We start from the raw sequence: 16071 nt of genomic DNA on the forward strand, positions 1-16071 counted from the left end.
AAAAAGAAAAAAATTTATAAAGAAAACTCTAAACAGCAAAAAGTCGTTTTGGCTGTTTTCATCACGTTCAATATTTCCGAAACACTGAAAACGCTATAGACAAAAAGAACGAGTTTTCAGCAATCTCAAAACAAATACTCAAAACACAAAACTGAAAATGAATTTAAAATTCAAAACTAAAACACGAAGAGAACAGCCCCTTAATTTTTTACTCTTGCAAAATTTTCCCTTTTTTTGTTTTTCTGAATTTGAGATATGCATTGTACACTGATATTTTCACCATGATGTCATTGCCAACTTTGGCTTTTAACAAATGTGTGAAATATGTTAATTGGAGCCAAGTTGCTGATGTTTTGATGGGGAAACAACTTTGCCCCAGTTCTTCTTGAGTTTTATGTGCAGGCTGCATAACTTGAAACAACAAATGGCTATTTGCCTTTATGTAATCCTCTTGTTGGGTTGTGTAATCCTTTTGTTGGGGGTTGCTCCTGTTACATAATCCTCTTGTTGGGGGTTGTGCCTCTTATGGCTCCAATATCTCATTTTAATGAGATTTGCATGCACAATCCTGTTTCTGTGATGTTATGGACTGTTACACCTGGTTATACTGATAATTGTTATAATTTGTTTTATGGTAAATTACAAAAAAATACCAAATTTTCAGGTTTGTTGCAATTTAGAATGAATTTTTAATTCTGCAATTCACAAACTGAACTTACAAGTTTGCTACAATCATAGGAGGCTGTTAGAAACCCATAGCTTTTACCATGAAAAAAAAAAAACCTAAACATGGTGTTGGCACTGGTATGAGTTGCCTTTAAGTTTTGTTTGTGTTTTCTTGAAGGTAAAACTAACTTCTTTTTTTTTTTTTTTCCATTTTGACTTAACGAATAGATATAACAAATAGAAAATGTGTGCTGTGTGAAAATTGCCAAAAGAAAAGGGAAGAAAAAAGATGATCTCTATTATTTTGAATATTTATTACTTGTTTTTAAAATTTATGAATGTCATAGATAACTGAAATTATGGCGCAAATGTTACTTTTTTGACTTTGTTTGTAATATTATTTAATTTAAGGTTATTCAAAACAGATGCTAACGTACAAATTAATGCTAATTGTAAAAACATTAACTAATGACAAATGGTTTAAAAACACTACTTGATAAGACTAAATTTTTAGTTATAATAAAGAATTTATTCTGAATCTTATAGTGCTGAAAATATTTAATTAGTAATGCTTAACCTTAAGATTGGGTACTGAGGAACTTCTTTTCTCAAGTATACTAAATATTCTTAAATTTAGTATTAAGTGATTACATGTTATGTCGTGTAATTAAAAAAAATCTATTACAAATATTTTTATTTCCTGCTTATTATTACCTAAAAAATTAGTATGGTTGATACAATTATGTATCATATAAAATAGGAAATAGATGTCCAATAACAGTGAGATATGTTTATTGGCAAAAAATTTAAATGAATTTAAAGAGTTCTTAGTTGAGCCTAAAAAAAAAAAGACTTCGTTGTTAGTCTATTTAATGCATATGTGTTATGGCTTTTTAAGTTTAAAGTTGTAGATAAAAACTCTTGAAATTAATTATTTCAAATAAATTATTAAAAATCATGAAACTCATTTAAGATGATTTTAAAACATTAGTAGCACACAATTTGGGACAAAAAACAAGTATAAAAATGAGCTTTATAACTGTATTAACTGCCTCCCATGATGTGATGCCAGCAACACCTGCATCCTTGACTCATTGGTGACTTCCATTTAGTTTACTGCAGTTGATAGCAGAATTCATGTTTTTGCAGAGCTGATCTTGAAATGTCTGGGTGTACATATTTCACAAAGGGGTGGTTAACTTTCTCTTTCTCTCATATTGAATCCATGATTTTTCTCACAGCCAATTGTCAACCTGTCCTTTGTTGGGCAGTCAGAATATCTCGTGTCTGCAAGCCAAGGTTCAAACGCTGGGGTATCTGTTTGGAGTATGTCAAAGCTTTCTGTAACCTGGTCATATAAGCTTCAAGCAGAAGGTTTGTATAAAGTCTTTTGTGTAAATAATTTCAAATAAACATGTTAAAACAACTTCCCAGCCTCTTCAATCAATGCCCCCTCCCCCCAACCAAACACACACATAAAAATAAATAAATAAATTCTCTTCCCTAAGAGCACTGGCATGTGCCCGTCAAAAAAAGCATTGGTACATGCACAAAGGGATGAAAATTGAAGCTTGGGTGGGTGGGTCTGCCTTTTTACTGTAATTTTATACATGCCCTGAGAGATTTTATATATGCCCTAATCTCTCAGGCATGATGGAGAAATTGGAATCATGTTACTGATTGAATCTTTAGACTTTGTTTTGTCTTGGATTCTAAAGTGGTGCAATCCTAGGTTGAACATGCTCTATGATGATTATTACAATAACTAAATTAGAGAACAATATACACTTCTAGGTTGAGCATGCTCCTAGAAGCCTAGACAAGCTTAGTAACAGGTGGTAGGTCTTGCAGACTCATGATCAAGACATTTAGGAATTTTTGATGTTTTGGTGGGAATTGTGAAGTATGACACCCTATACTGTCATGTCATCATTACATGCTCTATGTATCTTGTGGTCCCCAAATCTCATTCTAAAATCCCATGCTACAAATAGACTGATAACAGTTGGAAGTTCATTGCTTTTGAGCCAGTGAGCAGCTTCTTCAAGAAGGAAGTAGAAGAGGTGATATGAGAGGGAAAGAGAAAAACTCGATAGAAGAGAAAGGAAACGGAAATAAGAAAGTGAAATTTATATTCAAATGATTCTCTGAGAATTATAATTGGATCTCCCCTTTTTGTACAACTCTTCAATTATAAGTACTCATACAAAAATTATAGCAATTGGATAACCCTTTTAATTGCCAACTTCTAAGTCCTCTAGTTACCAACTAATTCCCCTCAACTAACCAACTTCCCAGTCAGAGCAAGCAGGCTAGCACAAAAATGTCTGCAGCAGTCAGCTGAGTTCTCCTGATCCATTGTTGCAATTGGTTGAACTCCAACTGAGCTCTCTTGTTTGCTTTCAGCAGTTGACCCTCCTTGCTAATCCAAATACCTTTTTTGGAATCCTCATGGCTGATCTTCTCTCTAAAGCAGCAATTGCCTTCTTCCCATCTTGGACAATAGCAGCTCTGTCCCTCCAGTCTTGAGCTGGGGAAGAGCTCTTTCTTTTGGGTCCTTGCCACCATATATTTGAGTCAGACACTATAGGTAAATCTGACATATTTTAACACGAGGTAAATCAGGTGGGTTCTCAATCCCATGCTTCACAATAGCTTTTTTTTTTGGGGGGGGGGGGGGGAGGGGGAGGGGGAGGGATGGCTCTGTGTGTGCGTGTGTCTATAAATATTTCCTTTAAATGCTTGAGAAATAGCTACATTCTTCTGTCAGGTATCTTAATGACATTATGTTTGTTCATGCAGCTGTAGCGTGCACAGATGATGGTTCTTCCTTTGCTGTTCTTGTCCATCTTCCTGAATCATCTAAACTAAGAAAGTCTTTAGGAAGTGAAGATGGGGCAATTTTATTATTTAAGGATCAAGACCCAGTACCTGCTGGCACCTGGTTTGTAAAGAAGGTAAGGCTCTCTCTCTCTCTCTTGTTTTCACTCTCCCTGCTCCCATTAACCTGATGGTGGCAATATCATCAATTCAATCCCATTTGGATATGCCTCATTTTACTCTTGTTTGAATATTTATACCCCTTCAAAGGATATATATACACCAAAGTAATATTGTGGCATCTAAAAAATTTGGTTTCACTGTGATAGTTATGTTTGAATTTAATTGATGTTATTTTGTCTGATCATTTAATTTGTTGCTATGTATACAGATAGACATAAATATTTATATTTGTGCTCATGAACATAGTCATAAGTACTCCAAAATCTAAAATGGCTAGTCTTCAAACCGATGTGCATACAATGGTGTTATGGATACAGATGTCTTTGGAATATCCAATTAATGCGGTTGGATTTCTATCTAGGAAGTGTAGCAGAGTCAATCTCATTCTTGGAGGCTATAGTTCCTCTCCAACACTCATAATTTTTGAAATTCAAACTGTTTGCTCAATATTTAGTTCATCAACAAAAAGGCAAAAAACTAGATGTAAGGTCTTGAAGCAATCACTGATGCATTGCAAATTTTATGCAATATGCACAATGTGCTGTCAAGTTATATTCCAACCTATTATGGCCTGTTTGGTAAGCAGATTAATTGGTGGCAATACGACCTGACACACGGTAGTACTTTGTTTGGTACAAAAAGGAAGATGGGATTACCAACAAACTCAGACTGTAATTTTTATATATTATTTGTATCAAAATTCTTCCAGACTGTAATATTCATTCTGTTCAAAGCCATCTTCATCAATTTTGATTTGGTTTGGTTCTGTCAATTTTGGATCCATTCTGTTTCATTTTGGTTTCCATTTCATTGCTTAAACTTGTCTTCTACCTCTCCAAATTCCAGTCGTTGCTTCCTGCAGCCATGGAATTCTCTTCACCTTGTCCAAACCTATTTTGAATTTCTGAAGATGGTGATGTCATGAAAATTGAAGATGCAGATTGATCTTACATATATTTAGGTATATTTTTTTGCAATCAAAATATATTTGTTGTAATTTAAAAATATATTTTCTATAATTATGATATATTTATATTGATGACCAATTTGGTCATTTAACAATTAATGACCAGTAATACCTCATTTACAATTTGACATACCAAACATGTGATAGTTTTAACTGCATGTTATACCCATCACTATTTTATCCCATCTTCAACTTTATCCCATTACTATTTAATTCAGATATCAAATGGGCTGTTAGAATCTGACTGCTTCTTTTACTCTTTCTCTGGAACTATTGATATGCACAGCTAGTAGTGTGTTAGATGGTTCTTGTTTATTGGTTGGATTATTGAATATCATATTGCAGGCCCTGGGTGGGGGGATTGCTTTCATTCATCAAACGAATCCAGTTGCCTTGGAGGAGAAATCAGATGAAGATCCATCATCTCTACTACTTGCATATGTAAATGCTGATCATGAATACATCCTCTTTGATCCATATGGGGAACAAGCATCTGAGCAGGGAATTGTTCGAGGGAAAAGTTTAGCTGCCTTTCAGGAGACTGGTAAGTCCTGTTCAGTTTTTGTCATCTCCATATTCATACACCACAGAATGTAAAATCAGATTTTGTACAAGTGCACATTTTGTATCATCGTTGACCTGTGCTGGCAACTGAGGATCCTTTATCCATATTATTTATTTATTCACAAATAAACAAACCAAACAAATTTACCGTAGGGACAGGCATGCCCAATAAATTGGCAGAAAGAATAAAAACAAGCACTATCTACAACAAAATCTCATCAGCTGAAAAACAAAAGCCACTATGGCCAAGAAGCGGGGGTTTCCGAAACCTGAGAAAATAGAGAAGCACAATATTTTCTTCAACACAAAAATGTGTTACAGAAATGTAAATATAACTTGTATTGTGGTATGGTCGCTCAATGCCATAAATGCTTCTGTTGGGCTTGTGTATTATGATTGTATTCCTTATGCAACAACTAGACCAGGGCATCAAAAGAAATGGCAAAAGTTATTTCACTGTTTCAGGGAGGCTAACAAATTTTTGTCATAATACTGTTAAAATTCCATTTAGTATTATAATTAGCATTTTTCTGTAGTAGTAGTATCAGTACAATGAAAAGTCATGAGTAAGTTCCTTATCTTTTCCTTTTACAGGCCAATTTGGCTATGCTTCAATCTACGGAGAGTTACCAGAGTTTAATTTGAAGAGAGATCAGACTCCAGCTATCCCATTTGCACCATCTGAAAGGCCCTGGGAGACGATATTCAGTGGATCATCTCATAGCCTTCCTCCTCTTACCAAATTATGTTCATCATTTTTGGAGTCGCTGCTGGAAAAGAGAACTGCAGTTATGGAGTAAGCAAGTCTATTTTATGTTTGATGAGCAGCACCCACTTTCTCCCAGATGTACTTCATCAAGGAAGAGGTATGATTGATTGGTAGATTTATGCATTCTGTTCGTGCAAGATGTTGCAAAAATCACGAAACAATTTAGTATGAAGCAAGCAGCAGTTCAAGAGCTTTATCTCTGGGAGAATCTCACTCTATCAACACATTGACCATCTGGATCTATTTCAGAACATAAAGAAATTGGATCTTATGCTTTAGAAATATCGTTATTTCAAATTGGTGGACCACCCGAAGATCCTCTTGCTGTGAGGATTGGGTCATTTGGGAGGGCTACACTGGTCCCTTGTGATATCTACAAGGGCAGTTTTGCCGTAGGGGATATTATGCCCCATTTAAGTTAGATGAGTAGTTTGTTCTATGAGAATTGAGAAACTTCCTATTTTTATAGATTATTTTTGTAATAGTTCGATTGTAAATTTAACAGATGCCAAGCGATTATTATGTTGCACATGAGGGAAAGGGGTAGGTCTTGGAAGGTGATGATCCCATATTTGGTCTGTACCCTTTCCACAGAGACATCTAATGGTTTATCAAATCTCTTCACCATTTATCACAGTTTTTACAAGCAGGGCAATGGGAATTAGCCCTGGTTTGAGTACGGCTCGAGAACTTGTCCGAACTAAGGTGATTGGGTTGGTTTTGTTGTGTTTTAATTTGATATTTTCTTCGGTCAAGTCCAGGCGTAGATCCACGAGTGACTTAAACTGACTCTTCGATATAATGATCTGCCAAATCTTTCATTCTATTTTGCAGTAGTGTAAAAAATTCTCAACTTTCTTGTAGGGAGGTGGATTTCTTGTTTTCAAATGGTTTGCTCAATGCTGTTGTACGTATTTTGATTTTCGATTGTGGCATTTACATTGTTGTTGATCTATGAAATTATTCAGAACATAATCTTTAGTGTAACTACAAGTTTTGGATTTGGAATCCTACCTCAATCATACCTGAGCTGAAGTGGGTTGAGTTAGTTTGATTCGATGTTGCTTGTGATTAGATTAATTTATTTGACTTGAATCATGTGTTGTCCTACAAATACAATTTATAATTTTAAACAACTCACTCAACATTAGCAGCCTAAGCCAACTGATATTTTCACATGTGCAGTCCAAAAATGAAAAAGGAAGCAATGGACTCAAAATCTATACAAAGAGCCCCATTATAACCACAAGTTTACGAACTTCTTCCTGAGTTTCAAGTTTTAATATTTTTATTGTTAGGACACAGGTCAAGTGGTTGGGTCATAATAAATTGGGATTTGTATCAGTAGATCGTAAATTTAATTTTTTATCTTATGTGATGAGATAAAGTCTCTATTTGTAATTTATTTATTTATTTTTTATTGAAATTAAAATCACAAGTCGTGAGAAATTGCGCAAGGACGATAATGTCAAATTTCAATCATTTTTAACTCTTAGTAATGGACACACAATCAACCAAGGAAACAATATTTAGAAAAACCAGCAAAGCCTATTTGAAAAATAAAATACTATTTTGGACACAAGAATCTGAATGGAGATAACTCTGATGAATGATGATCAAATCCACTATTGAGATTGAAGAACCATGTGTCGGCTGCGTCTTGCCGTGACGTTGCAGTCCTAGCTATTGAATTTATGGACCAAGCTAACAAGATTTTAGTAGTTTGAATTTCAGTATAAGATTTTAGTCTTGCTTGAACTTTTATTTTTGCATTAGGGTTGGAGTCTAGCCGCCCAACAAATAATCTTATTTATGGTTCAATGAAGATATAATAGTCAATAAATCATATCGAATTTCTTTTCTTTGTGTTTTTTAGACCTAGGCGAGAATATTGTTTTTGGGTGAGGTTTTTGCTTGTTGCTGCTGTTGCATCAATAAATCATATCGAATTTCTTTCCTTTGTATTTCTTAGACCTAGGCTAGAATAGCGTTTTTGCTTGTTCCTATTGCGTCAAGTGATATCAAAGCAGGTCGGTTTTCCTAATTTGATGGCAATTAGTGTTCGTGACTTTATGTAATCCATAAATAACATATAAGTATATGCAATCAAGACAAGTAAAGTGATGAGTAAAGATTGTTTCCACGTAGATCGGTAACTACACCTCTTGATTACTAAAATTAGTAATAACTAACTATATTTGAACAATTGATCAAGTTTAACCCTAAAAATAAACAAATTAAAGAACTAACAATCACTTAAGAATTAAAATTCAATTGATTTAGACCTAGGGTTTTCTAAATTCACTTAGCAAATTCACTTTATCAAATTATTTCAATCTTTGGTTGATTAAATTACAAACTATATCAATCAAACATTCTAATTTATTTATTATTCTATGTCTAGGTCTCAACAAGTTTATTTAACTAACCTAACTCATTATATGTCAATGTGAATTAGAATTAGAGAACACATTAAGCATAGGTACTCATAACACAAAAATATTCGTCACAAATATAATCAAAGATTGCATATGTAATCAAGTGAATATCTTCCTCAATTAACACATGTTATTTTGTCCAAGATTCTATTCCTTATCTATGTTTAACATCATAAGAAATCTCAAATAATATAATTGGTGATCAAGCAATTACAAACATTAAGTTTAGAATAAAATAAACATAGTTGATGTAACAATCACAATAAAAAATTGAGTAAATCCTACACAATTATTTAGCCATTCATAATGAATAAAATATTCTCAAAATCAACTAAGAGTTGTTGCATAATTAAAATCTTAAAAAATTAAAAAAATAGAAAACAGAAGCTCAAAAAGAAAAATAAAGGAAACTCCCTGTCCAGATCTAAAATAGATCTAGGTCACAACAGATCTGGGATAGATCCGAAACAGATTTGTTGTGCGGCTACTGGTACGTGAGAGGGTTGTGCGGCTTCTTTGCGAACGCTATGCGTGACTGCTTGGTTGCCACTAGTTTCCCTTCTGCCTTGCTTCAGCAACGTCTTAGCAATCCTGCTGCATGAGTTCTTCAACTAATTGTTGCTACCTTCAATTCCTCTCTTTTCTCTCTCCCGCCTTCAATTCTCTTTATAATATTATATTTATAGGTGCATGGCTTCCACTCCAGTTAGCATTCTCCTTCAATTGCAATTATTTAATGGCTTGAACTCCTCCTCCAATTGGACTTCCAGTTACGACACATCCTTTCAATTTAATAATCCACATTAATCTCCAACTTCAATCCCAATATCTTCTCCAATTTTCATTTGAATTGCACAGCTTCCAATTTCTTGACTTTATCTACTTGATTCCTACAAAAAGATTCAAATTATGTAAAATTCATATAAACTCACGCTTTAAATGAGACAAATAACATAAAGTTAAGCTTGAAATTGAATAAAAATATATCTAAAATTAAGCCCTATCAACTAACAACAATGGTTCTCGATGGGTGATAGAGGAGATTGGTGTCCCGAATCAAGGGGACGCATTGAGGGCTTTGGAGTAGTAGATGAATCCTAGGATTCAACGTTTAGAACAACGCTTTGCTGAAATTGTAGGTCGTCTTGATGCCCTAGCCCTAGGCATAGACAGGAAACGGGATGAAGATAGACCTATTGTGGATAAGGAGATGCTCATAGCCAATCTACCCATGGACCAGCTGTTGCAAATTTATGTCAGAATCTAGTTAGATGTTTTGGGCCTGGTAGGAACGCTCAGTATGACATCAGAATTTCAGTTGAAGGTAGATATTCCATGTTCTAATGGAAGTTTAAATACTGAAGGGTTCCTGGACTAGATTGCAGAGATCAAAAGATTTTTTGATTATATATAGAGATTCTAAAAGGAAAATGAATACGTCCAGTGGCCTACAAATTAAAAGAAGGAGCTTCTGTATGGTGGGAGCAATTACGTACCCTCAAACAGCATGAAGGAAAGGCACCTATCAAGACATGGTATCAGATGAAACAGTTACTGCAACAAGATTTTCTTCCCCCCTGACTATGAGCAAATCTTGTTTCAATTGTACCAAAAGATGTTGTCAAGGTCAAAAACCATTCATGAATACACAATAAGATTCATGCAGTTGGTAGAAAGCAATAACCTTCTGAAAGTGAGGGCCAACAGGTGGCAAGGTATTTGGAAGGGCTGAAACTAGTCACAAGAGATAAAATAGGGGCTTAAGTGCTGCGAACCTTGTCTAAAGTGAAGAACATGGCTTTAAAGGCAAATATATATGATGTAAGAGAAGCAATCCATATTTGAATTTTCCAAAAGAAATTACAGCAATTACCAAAATTGCAATGACAAGACTGAACGTAACAAATCAATCCAGAATTCTAATTCTCGTGGTGATAGTAGAGTTGGAAAATGGTCGGGCCAGGCTGGGCCACCTCTCGCTTGGCCCACCCATTTCATTGGTGGGGTCGAATTTGGCCCATGAAGAAAGCAAGTTGGGCCAGACAATAGGAAATGGGGGCCTGACACAGTCCTATGGCTCTTAATAAATGGGCCAAGACAGGCCAAGTCAGGCTGGGCCGGGTGGGAGGCCCATTTGCCAACTCTAGGTGATAGGCATGTTGAAGAGAAGGTGGTTGGGGAGCAAAAAATGCAATGAGCTTTGTCACTGTTCTAGTGATTGTCCTAGAGAAAATGATGAGTATGAGCAAGAAGAAAAGGATAATATACAAAAATATGCAGTGTGGCAAACGATGTTGGAGCCAAAACAAGATGGAGACACGCAATGAAACCAATTGTTTCAAACCAGATGCACTATTAATAACTGTTTATTTGATATTGAACAAAACTAAGCTAAGGTTGAAAAAGATGTGTTCGGGTACTTGTAAATGTTGTACCTGAGAGCTTAGAACAAGTAGGGATGAGGCTTGAATAAAATGAGCACTGTTTTTTATGTCATTCTTTGATCTCAAGTGGGGTATTTATACATGAATAAATATAGTCTCTTCCTCTATATAGGAATACATTATAAATGAAATCAAACAACTTTGAACTTGATTTTTCTAATAAGATTATCTATGTGATCTCCTTCATTCTTGATGCTTTATCTTCTCATCTCTTATTTCTTTTAACTTTAAGTTTTATCTCTTATCTCTTATTTTCTTTTAAATTTGAAATATCCTATCAACTCCGCTTCTTAATTTTCGTTTGTTTCATCTTCTTGATTTTTCCAACATTTCCCTTCAAGCTGGTGAATAGATATTAATCATTCTTAACTTGCCAACTAAGAACTTAAATGTTGGTTTGGATAAGACTTTGGTAAGAATGTTAACTTCTTGATCTTTTAGGTTAAACACCCTTGAGTCTATCTCATGTTTGATTAAATGCTTGTCAATATGCACATGCTTCATCCAATCATATTATATAGGGTTATGAACTATGTTTATTGTTGATTTGTTATCAACGTACAACTTTATAGTATTCTACTTCAATGTTGCTTCTGGTTACAACAAATTATTTCTTACTCTTTTATGTCATAAGATTCCCATAACCTGGCTCAATCTACATCTGCATACCTTTTTAAGTAACATAAAGTTTGTTATTCTTCTATTCTTTGAAAATAATAAAATGTAAATAAGCATAATATAATTTTATATTATTTGGATAAAGAAAAGAACAAGATGTAATAATTAAAAATAATAAAGTTGTAATTATAGCCCTTCACTTTTAAAATAAATAATTAAGTAAAAAAACAACAAAGGTAATAAATTAATAACTATATTTATGAATATATTTTGGGGTGTAAGAAAAATAAGGGTATTGAAAGATACCAAAGAATATCATGTATCCTTTTTTATATTCTAAAACCTTCAACTAAATAAGACAAAAGTTCTCTTTTCCCCTCCTATCATCTTTCTTCCAAACATAAATTTAGGGTAAGAGATATAGAACCTCATCATCTAATATTTCACACATTAGTTTAACAATTGTTGTGATTATTAAAATCAATGTAATAACATATTAAACACTTTTATCTCATTCCATTATTAGTTTAGATCACAAAGGATGGGTGAGAAAATGAAAGAAAGAGATCAATTAGCTATATTTTGAACTTTGAACATAATTGTTATGGGTGCTTTCTAGATAGAGTTAAGCGGGTTGGACTCGACCCAACAGGTCGGCCCAATTTCTCGAAGCCCAACGGGCCCAAGATCGAGGTCGTTAAGAGTAAAGTCGCACGTCGTCGAAACCCGAGCTTAGACCGCAAAACCAAACAAGTTCCTAACGATACTTTCAGCTCGCATAACAAAAAGACCACAGAATAATTAGAGGCAATATCCATCTGCCTTATCTGAGGCAAATCAAATCCCTAAAATCACAGCATTCGTTCCTGATAATTCAAAGACAATAAGGAAATGTCATCCACAGAGCAAAATCCTTCTACATTTAGAATTCATTCAAATTGTAAACACCCCACTCTATAAAGAGGGGTCAATATCATCACTATAAAAAGGGACAGGGGACAAGCAATACTATACTATTACTCTACCGGAATAACCAGAGAAACAGCCGTGGACTAGACATCGTTCAGGCCGAACCAAGAAAAAATCCTCTTGTGTGCTTTTTATTCTTTATTTCATTATGTTTTTTCCTTTAGTCTTGTGTTTGTTGCTTCACAACAGGTTCTCAAACTCCTGTCGACCAATTCTGAACATTGACATTTTGGCACTAGAAGGAGGGTCCGCTCTGATCGCTAGCCATGGTAAGAGGAAAGAATACATGAAACTCTAATGCAGTGGTCGATTTGCCAGAGAATCACCGCGATCAACCGTAGGATGTTCCATCAGCCACGTGACCCATTATTTTTTGCAGTGGGTACCCCTGTTCCACTGTCGACTAGAGTCACCATCGGCATGCCCCCACTGGCTCCTGTCCAACCCATCGCTCTGATTGCCGGGATGGAGATGATCCAGGTCTAGAAGCAATTCCAGGAGGCATTAGAGAATACAGTCATGCAGCTCGCTGACGTAGTCAGGCCCCTGGCCCAAACTCAGACGTAGGCTATCTAGAGACCACCGGAAATCCTTTCATCCCGGAGGATTCGCTAGTCGAGGGAAGAGAAACCTTCATCGAGTGAGGAAGACATCGAAGATAATTACCCGACCCCAAGTTGTCATTCCCCAGAGCGGGAGAGTGGGCAAAGCAGACGATTGTAAGCCTGGTGATCTGCGGACTTGGACTCGATCGTTGAGGAGTTATTTCAAAGAGTTCGACAGTTGGAGGCGCAATAAGGGATTCACGACCAGAATAATGGCTATGGGGAGAGGACTCCATTCACTAGGGAAGTTGAGCTTGAACCTCTCCCTCGTAGGTTCAAAGTTCTGAGTATGCCGTAGTGCAATAGGGACAGTGATCCCTATGACCACCTGGACGCATTCAATGTTTAGATGGATTTATAGACAACCAGCTCACTGGTCAAGTGTCGCGTCTTCCCAATGACCTTGGGCGATATTCCCCATGCTTGGTTCAAGAGCCTTCCTCGTTGCAACATCGATAGTTGGGAGGAGTGCCAGATGAGGTTTCTCAATCAATATAGGGCGTTGAAAAGGCAGCTCGCCCTACCGTGCCACCTCACCACAGTGTTCCAGAGGATAAACGAGTCCTTGAAGGACTGCATTGCCAGGTTCAGACGCGAGGTGAGCAATGCTACAGATCCCTCCGATGAAAGCATCTTGACTGTGATCTTCGCAGGCCTTTGCAAGGATGAGAAGCTCTATGAGAGTATATACAAGTCCCCTATTAAAGATTTGGGAGAATTCTATGAACGAGCTACCAAGGAGATCATGTGGGATGAGGTATTTGGCTCAAAGAAGCCCACCAGACAGAAAGAAGAGGTTGGGAGCTCCAGCCGAAACAAGAAAAGGAATAATGGAAGCATTGGAAGGAAGCTCAGGGAGAACGCTTGAGCAACCAGGTCTCTAAGCGAGCTCGAAGAGTAGAAGAGAGGAGCGACCTCCACGGTAAGGTTGCTTTGAAAGCTATAGTGCCTTGTCAGATCCCCAAGAGAGGATCTTCGCCATGGAGAGAAGCAAGGAGAATTTTGGGAGGCCTAACCGGATAAGAACTCCCAAAAAAATCAGAAACAAGGAGAAATTATGTGCATACCATAATGAGGTGGGTCATGACACCTTTGAGTGCTAGGATTTGAGGGACGCCATTGAGGACTTGATCAAAAGAGGTCGGCTGAGGGACTATGTGGTGTGACCAACCAAGTAAGCTTATTGCACTTTATTCTTGTTGATATTTGATTGAATGTCCTTAAAATAGGGGTAGAGATACCATGGTTTGCGAGCTGGGGCTCATTCATCTTAGCCATCTTGCTATGGTTTGCGGATTAACTGAGCATTCATCTTGGTCCTTCTCCAGGTTGTGGTTTGTGAGCTAAGGACCATTCATCTTGACCTAATGTCATGGTTTGGTACCTATTGAGGAACCACTTCCATTAATGATTTTGAGCTAAGGGTTCACTAGTTGGGGTCCTTTCATCTTGACTAAATTCATGGTTTGCGACTTATCTGGGTGTTCTCTCTCGACTCGTTAAATTTGTAAAAAACCATGGTATGTTAGCTGAGATCAGCCTATGATCAACCTGGACATATGGCTTGACAATGCAAGTCAGTTAAATAGGAGCCATGGTATGTTAGCTGAGATCGTAGTACAATTTACCTAGACATAAATCTTAGCAAGGGTTTCAATATGATCTAGATATTATCTCGTTATGATGTATTATCTAAGACTCGATTCAATTTGATTATCGTCTCATCGATGGATTAGTACTGGTTGCACGATAGCCCGTGGGCCCCACGAATTGTAATCATGCGCAGTAATGGGGGAATGTGAGCATTAAATATGTCCGAAACTGGGTGTACCGCGTAGAGTAGTATGACCCAAGCTAGTTTGACGAAAGGATGAGAGGACAACCAGATAGATTGCGTCAATCAACCATTGTCAGCTCTCAGTTCGCAGATTGCATTGGGAGCTGGGAGGGTTAGTGTTATGGGTGGTTTTCGGATAGAGTTAAGCGGGCTGGATAGGCCCAAGGCCGAGGTCATTAGAGCAAGGTCGTATGTCCCCGAAACCCGAGTTCAGACCACCGAACCAAGCGAGCTCTCAACGATCCTTTCAACTTGCTGGTTGAACTGTTCAGCTCACATAACAAAAAGACCACAGAATAATCGAAAGCAATATCCACCTGCCTTATCTGAGGCAAATCAAATCCCAAAAATCATGGCGTTCATTCCTAATAATTTGAAGATAATAAGGAAATGCCATCCATGGAGCAAAATCCTTCTACATTTAGAATTCATTCAAATTGTAAACACCCCACTCTATAAAGAGGGGTCAATATCATCACTGTAAAAGGGGATAGGGGATAGGCAATACTATACTGTTACTCTACCGAAATAATCAGAGAAACAGCCGTGGACTAGGCATCATTTAGGGCGAACCACGTAAAAATCCTCCTGTGTGTTTTTTATTCTTTGTTTCTGTAACGACCGGGGTCCACGTAGCAACGTATTGTCTAGTTCAGATTGCAACCAATCCTTGATTTTTTGGCTTTGAGATTTAATCCCAAAACGTGTGTCATTATGTAGAACACCCTCCGCACTTATATGCCCAGTTCCCATCCTTTGCATAGTTGATGTGGGATTCGCCTAAGGTGCTTACACACCCCCCTTGGGACTCAGCGTCCTCACTAAGGTTTGCCCCACCACTACACTTAGAGGCTCGGGGGTCAGCTTTGATACCATTCTGTAACGGCGGGAGTCCACGTAGCAATGTATTGTCCGGTTCAGGTCGCAACCAATCCCCGATTTTGTCGCTCTGAGATTTAATTCCAAAACGTGCGTCACTATGTCCGCACTTATATGCCCAATTTTCTCCTTTTGCATGGTCGATGTGAAATTTGATTAAAGTGCTTACAGTTTCGTTTTATTCTTTCCTTTAGTCTTGTGTTTGTTGCTTCACTGTGGGTTCTCGAAGTCTTGTCATCCAATTCTGAACGTCGACAATAATAAAGAAAGAAAGAATGGAGGGAGGCAATGTAAACTCTCAAATGAGTTAAG

At 36.8% G+C, this 16071-nt stretch overlaps 1 protein-coding gene and 1 long non-coding RNA gene across 3 annotated transcripts in view; one reads left to right on the top strand and one right to left on the bottom strand.

The window, feature by feature from the left end:
- The window catches only part of LOC127792219 (uncharacterized), a 36353-nt gene extending 29705 nt beyond the window's left edge, over positions 1-6648 (top strand). For both annotated transcript variants that reach the window (XM_052322656.1, XM_052322657.1), the window contains exons 13-16: positions 1908-2040; positions 3469-3623; positions 4982-5180; positions 5795-6648. In XM_052322656.1, the coding sequence (XP_052178616.1) occupies positions 1908-2040; positions 3469-3623; positions 4982-5180; positions 5795-6000 (693 nt within the window). In that variant the 3' untranslated portion in view covers positions 6001-6648. The remainder of the gene's footprint in view (positions 1-1907; positions 2041-3468; positions 3624-4981; positions 5181-5794) is intronic.
- A 2029-nt stretch (positions 6649-8677) lies between these two features.
- Positions 8678-10172, bottom strand: LOC127792444 (uncharacterized). The gene is made up of 2 exons (XR_008021132.1): positions 9904-10172; positions 8678-9297 (listed from the first exon to the last, which is right to left on the bottom strand). It is a non-coding gene; the product is annotated as an uncharacterized LOC127792444 (long non-coding RNA).
- Between the last annotated feature and the right edge of the window lie 5899 nt (positions 10173-16071).

The sequence above is a fragment of the Diospyros lotus genome, chromosome 15, assembly GCF_014633365.1.
Source record: "Diospyros lotus cultivar Yz01 chromosome 15, ASM1463336v1, whole genome shotgun sequence".
NCBI classification, from domain to species: Eukaryota; Viridiplantae; Streptophyta; class Magnoliopsida; order Ericales; family Ebenaceae; genus Diospyros; species Diospyros lotus.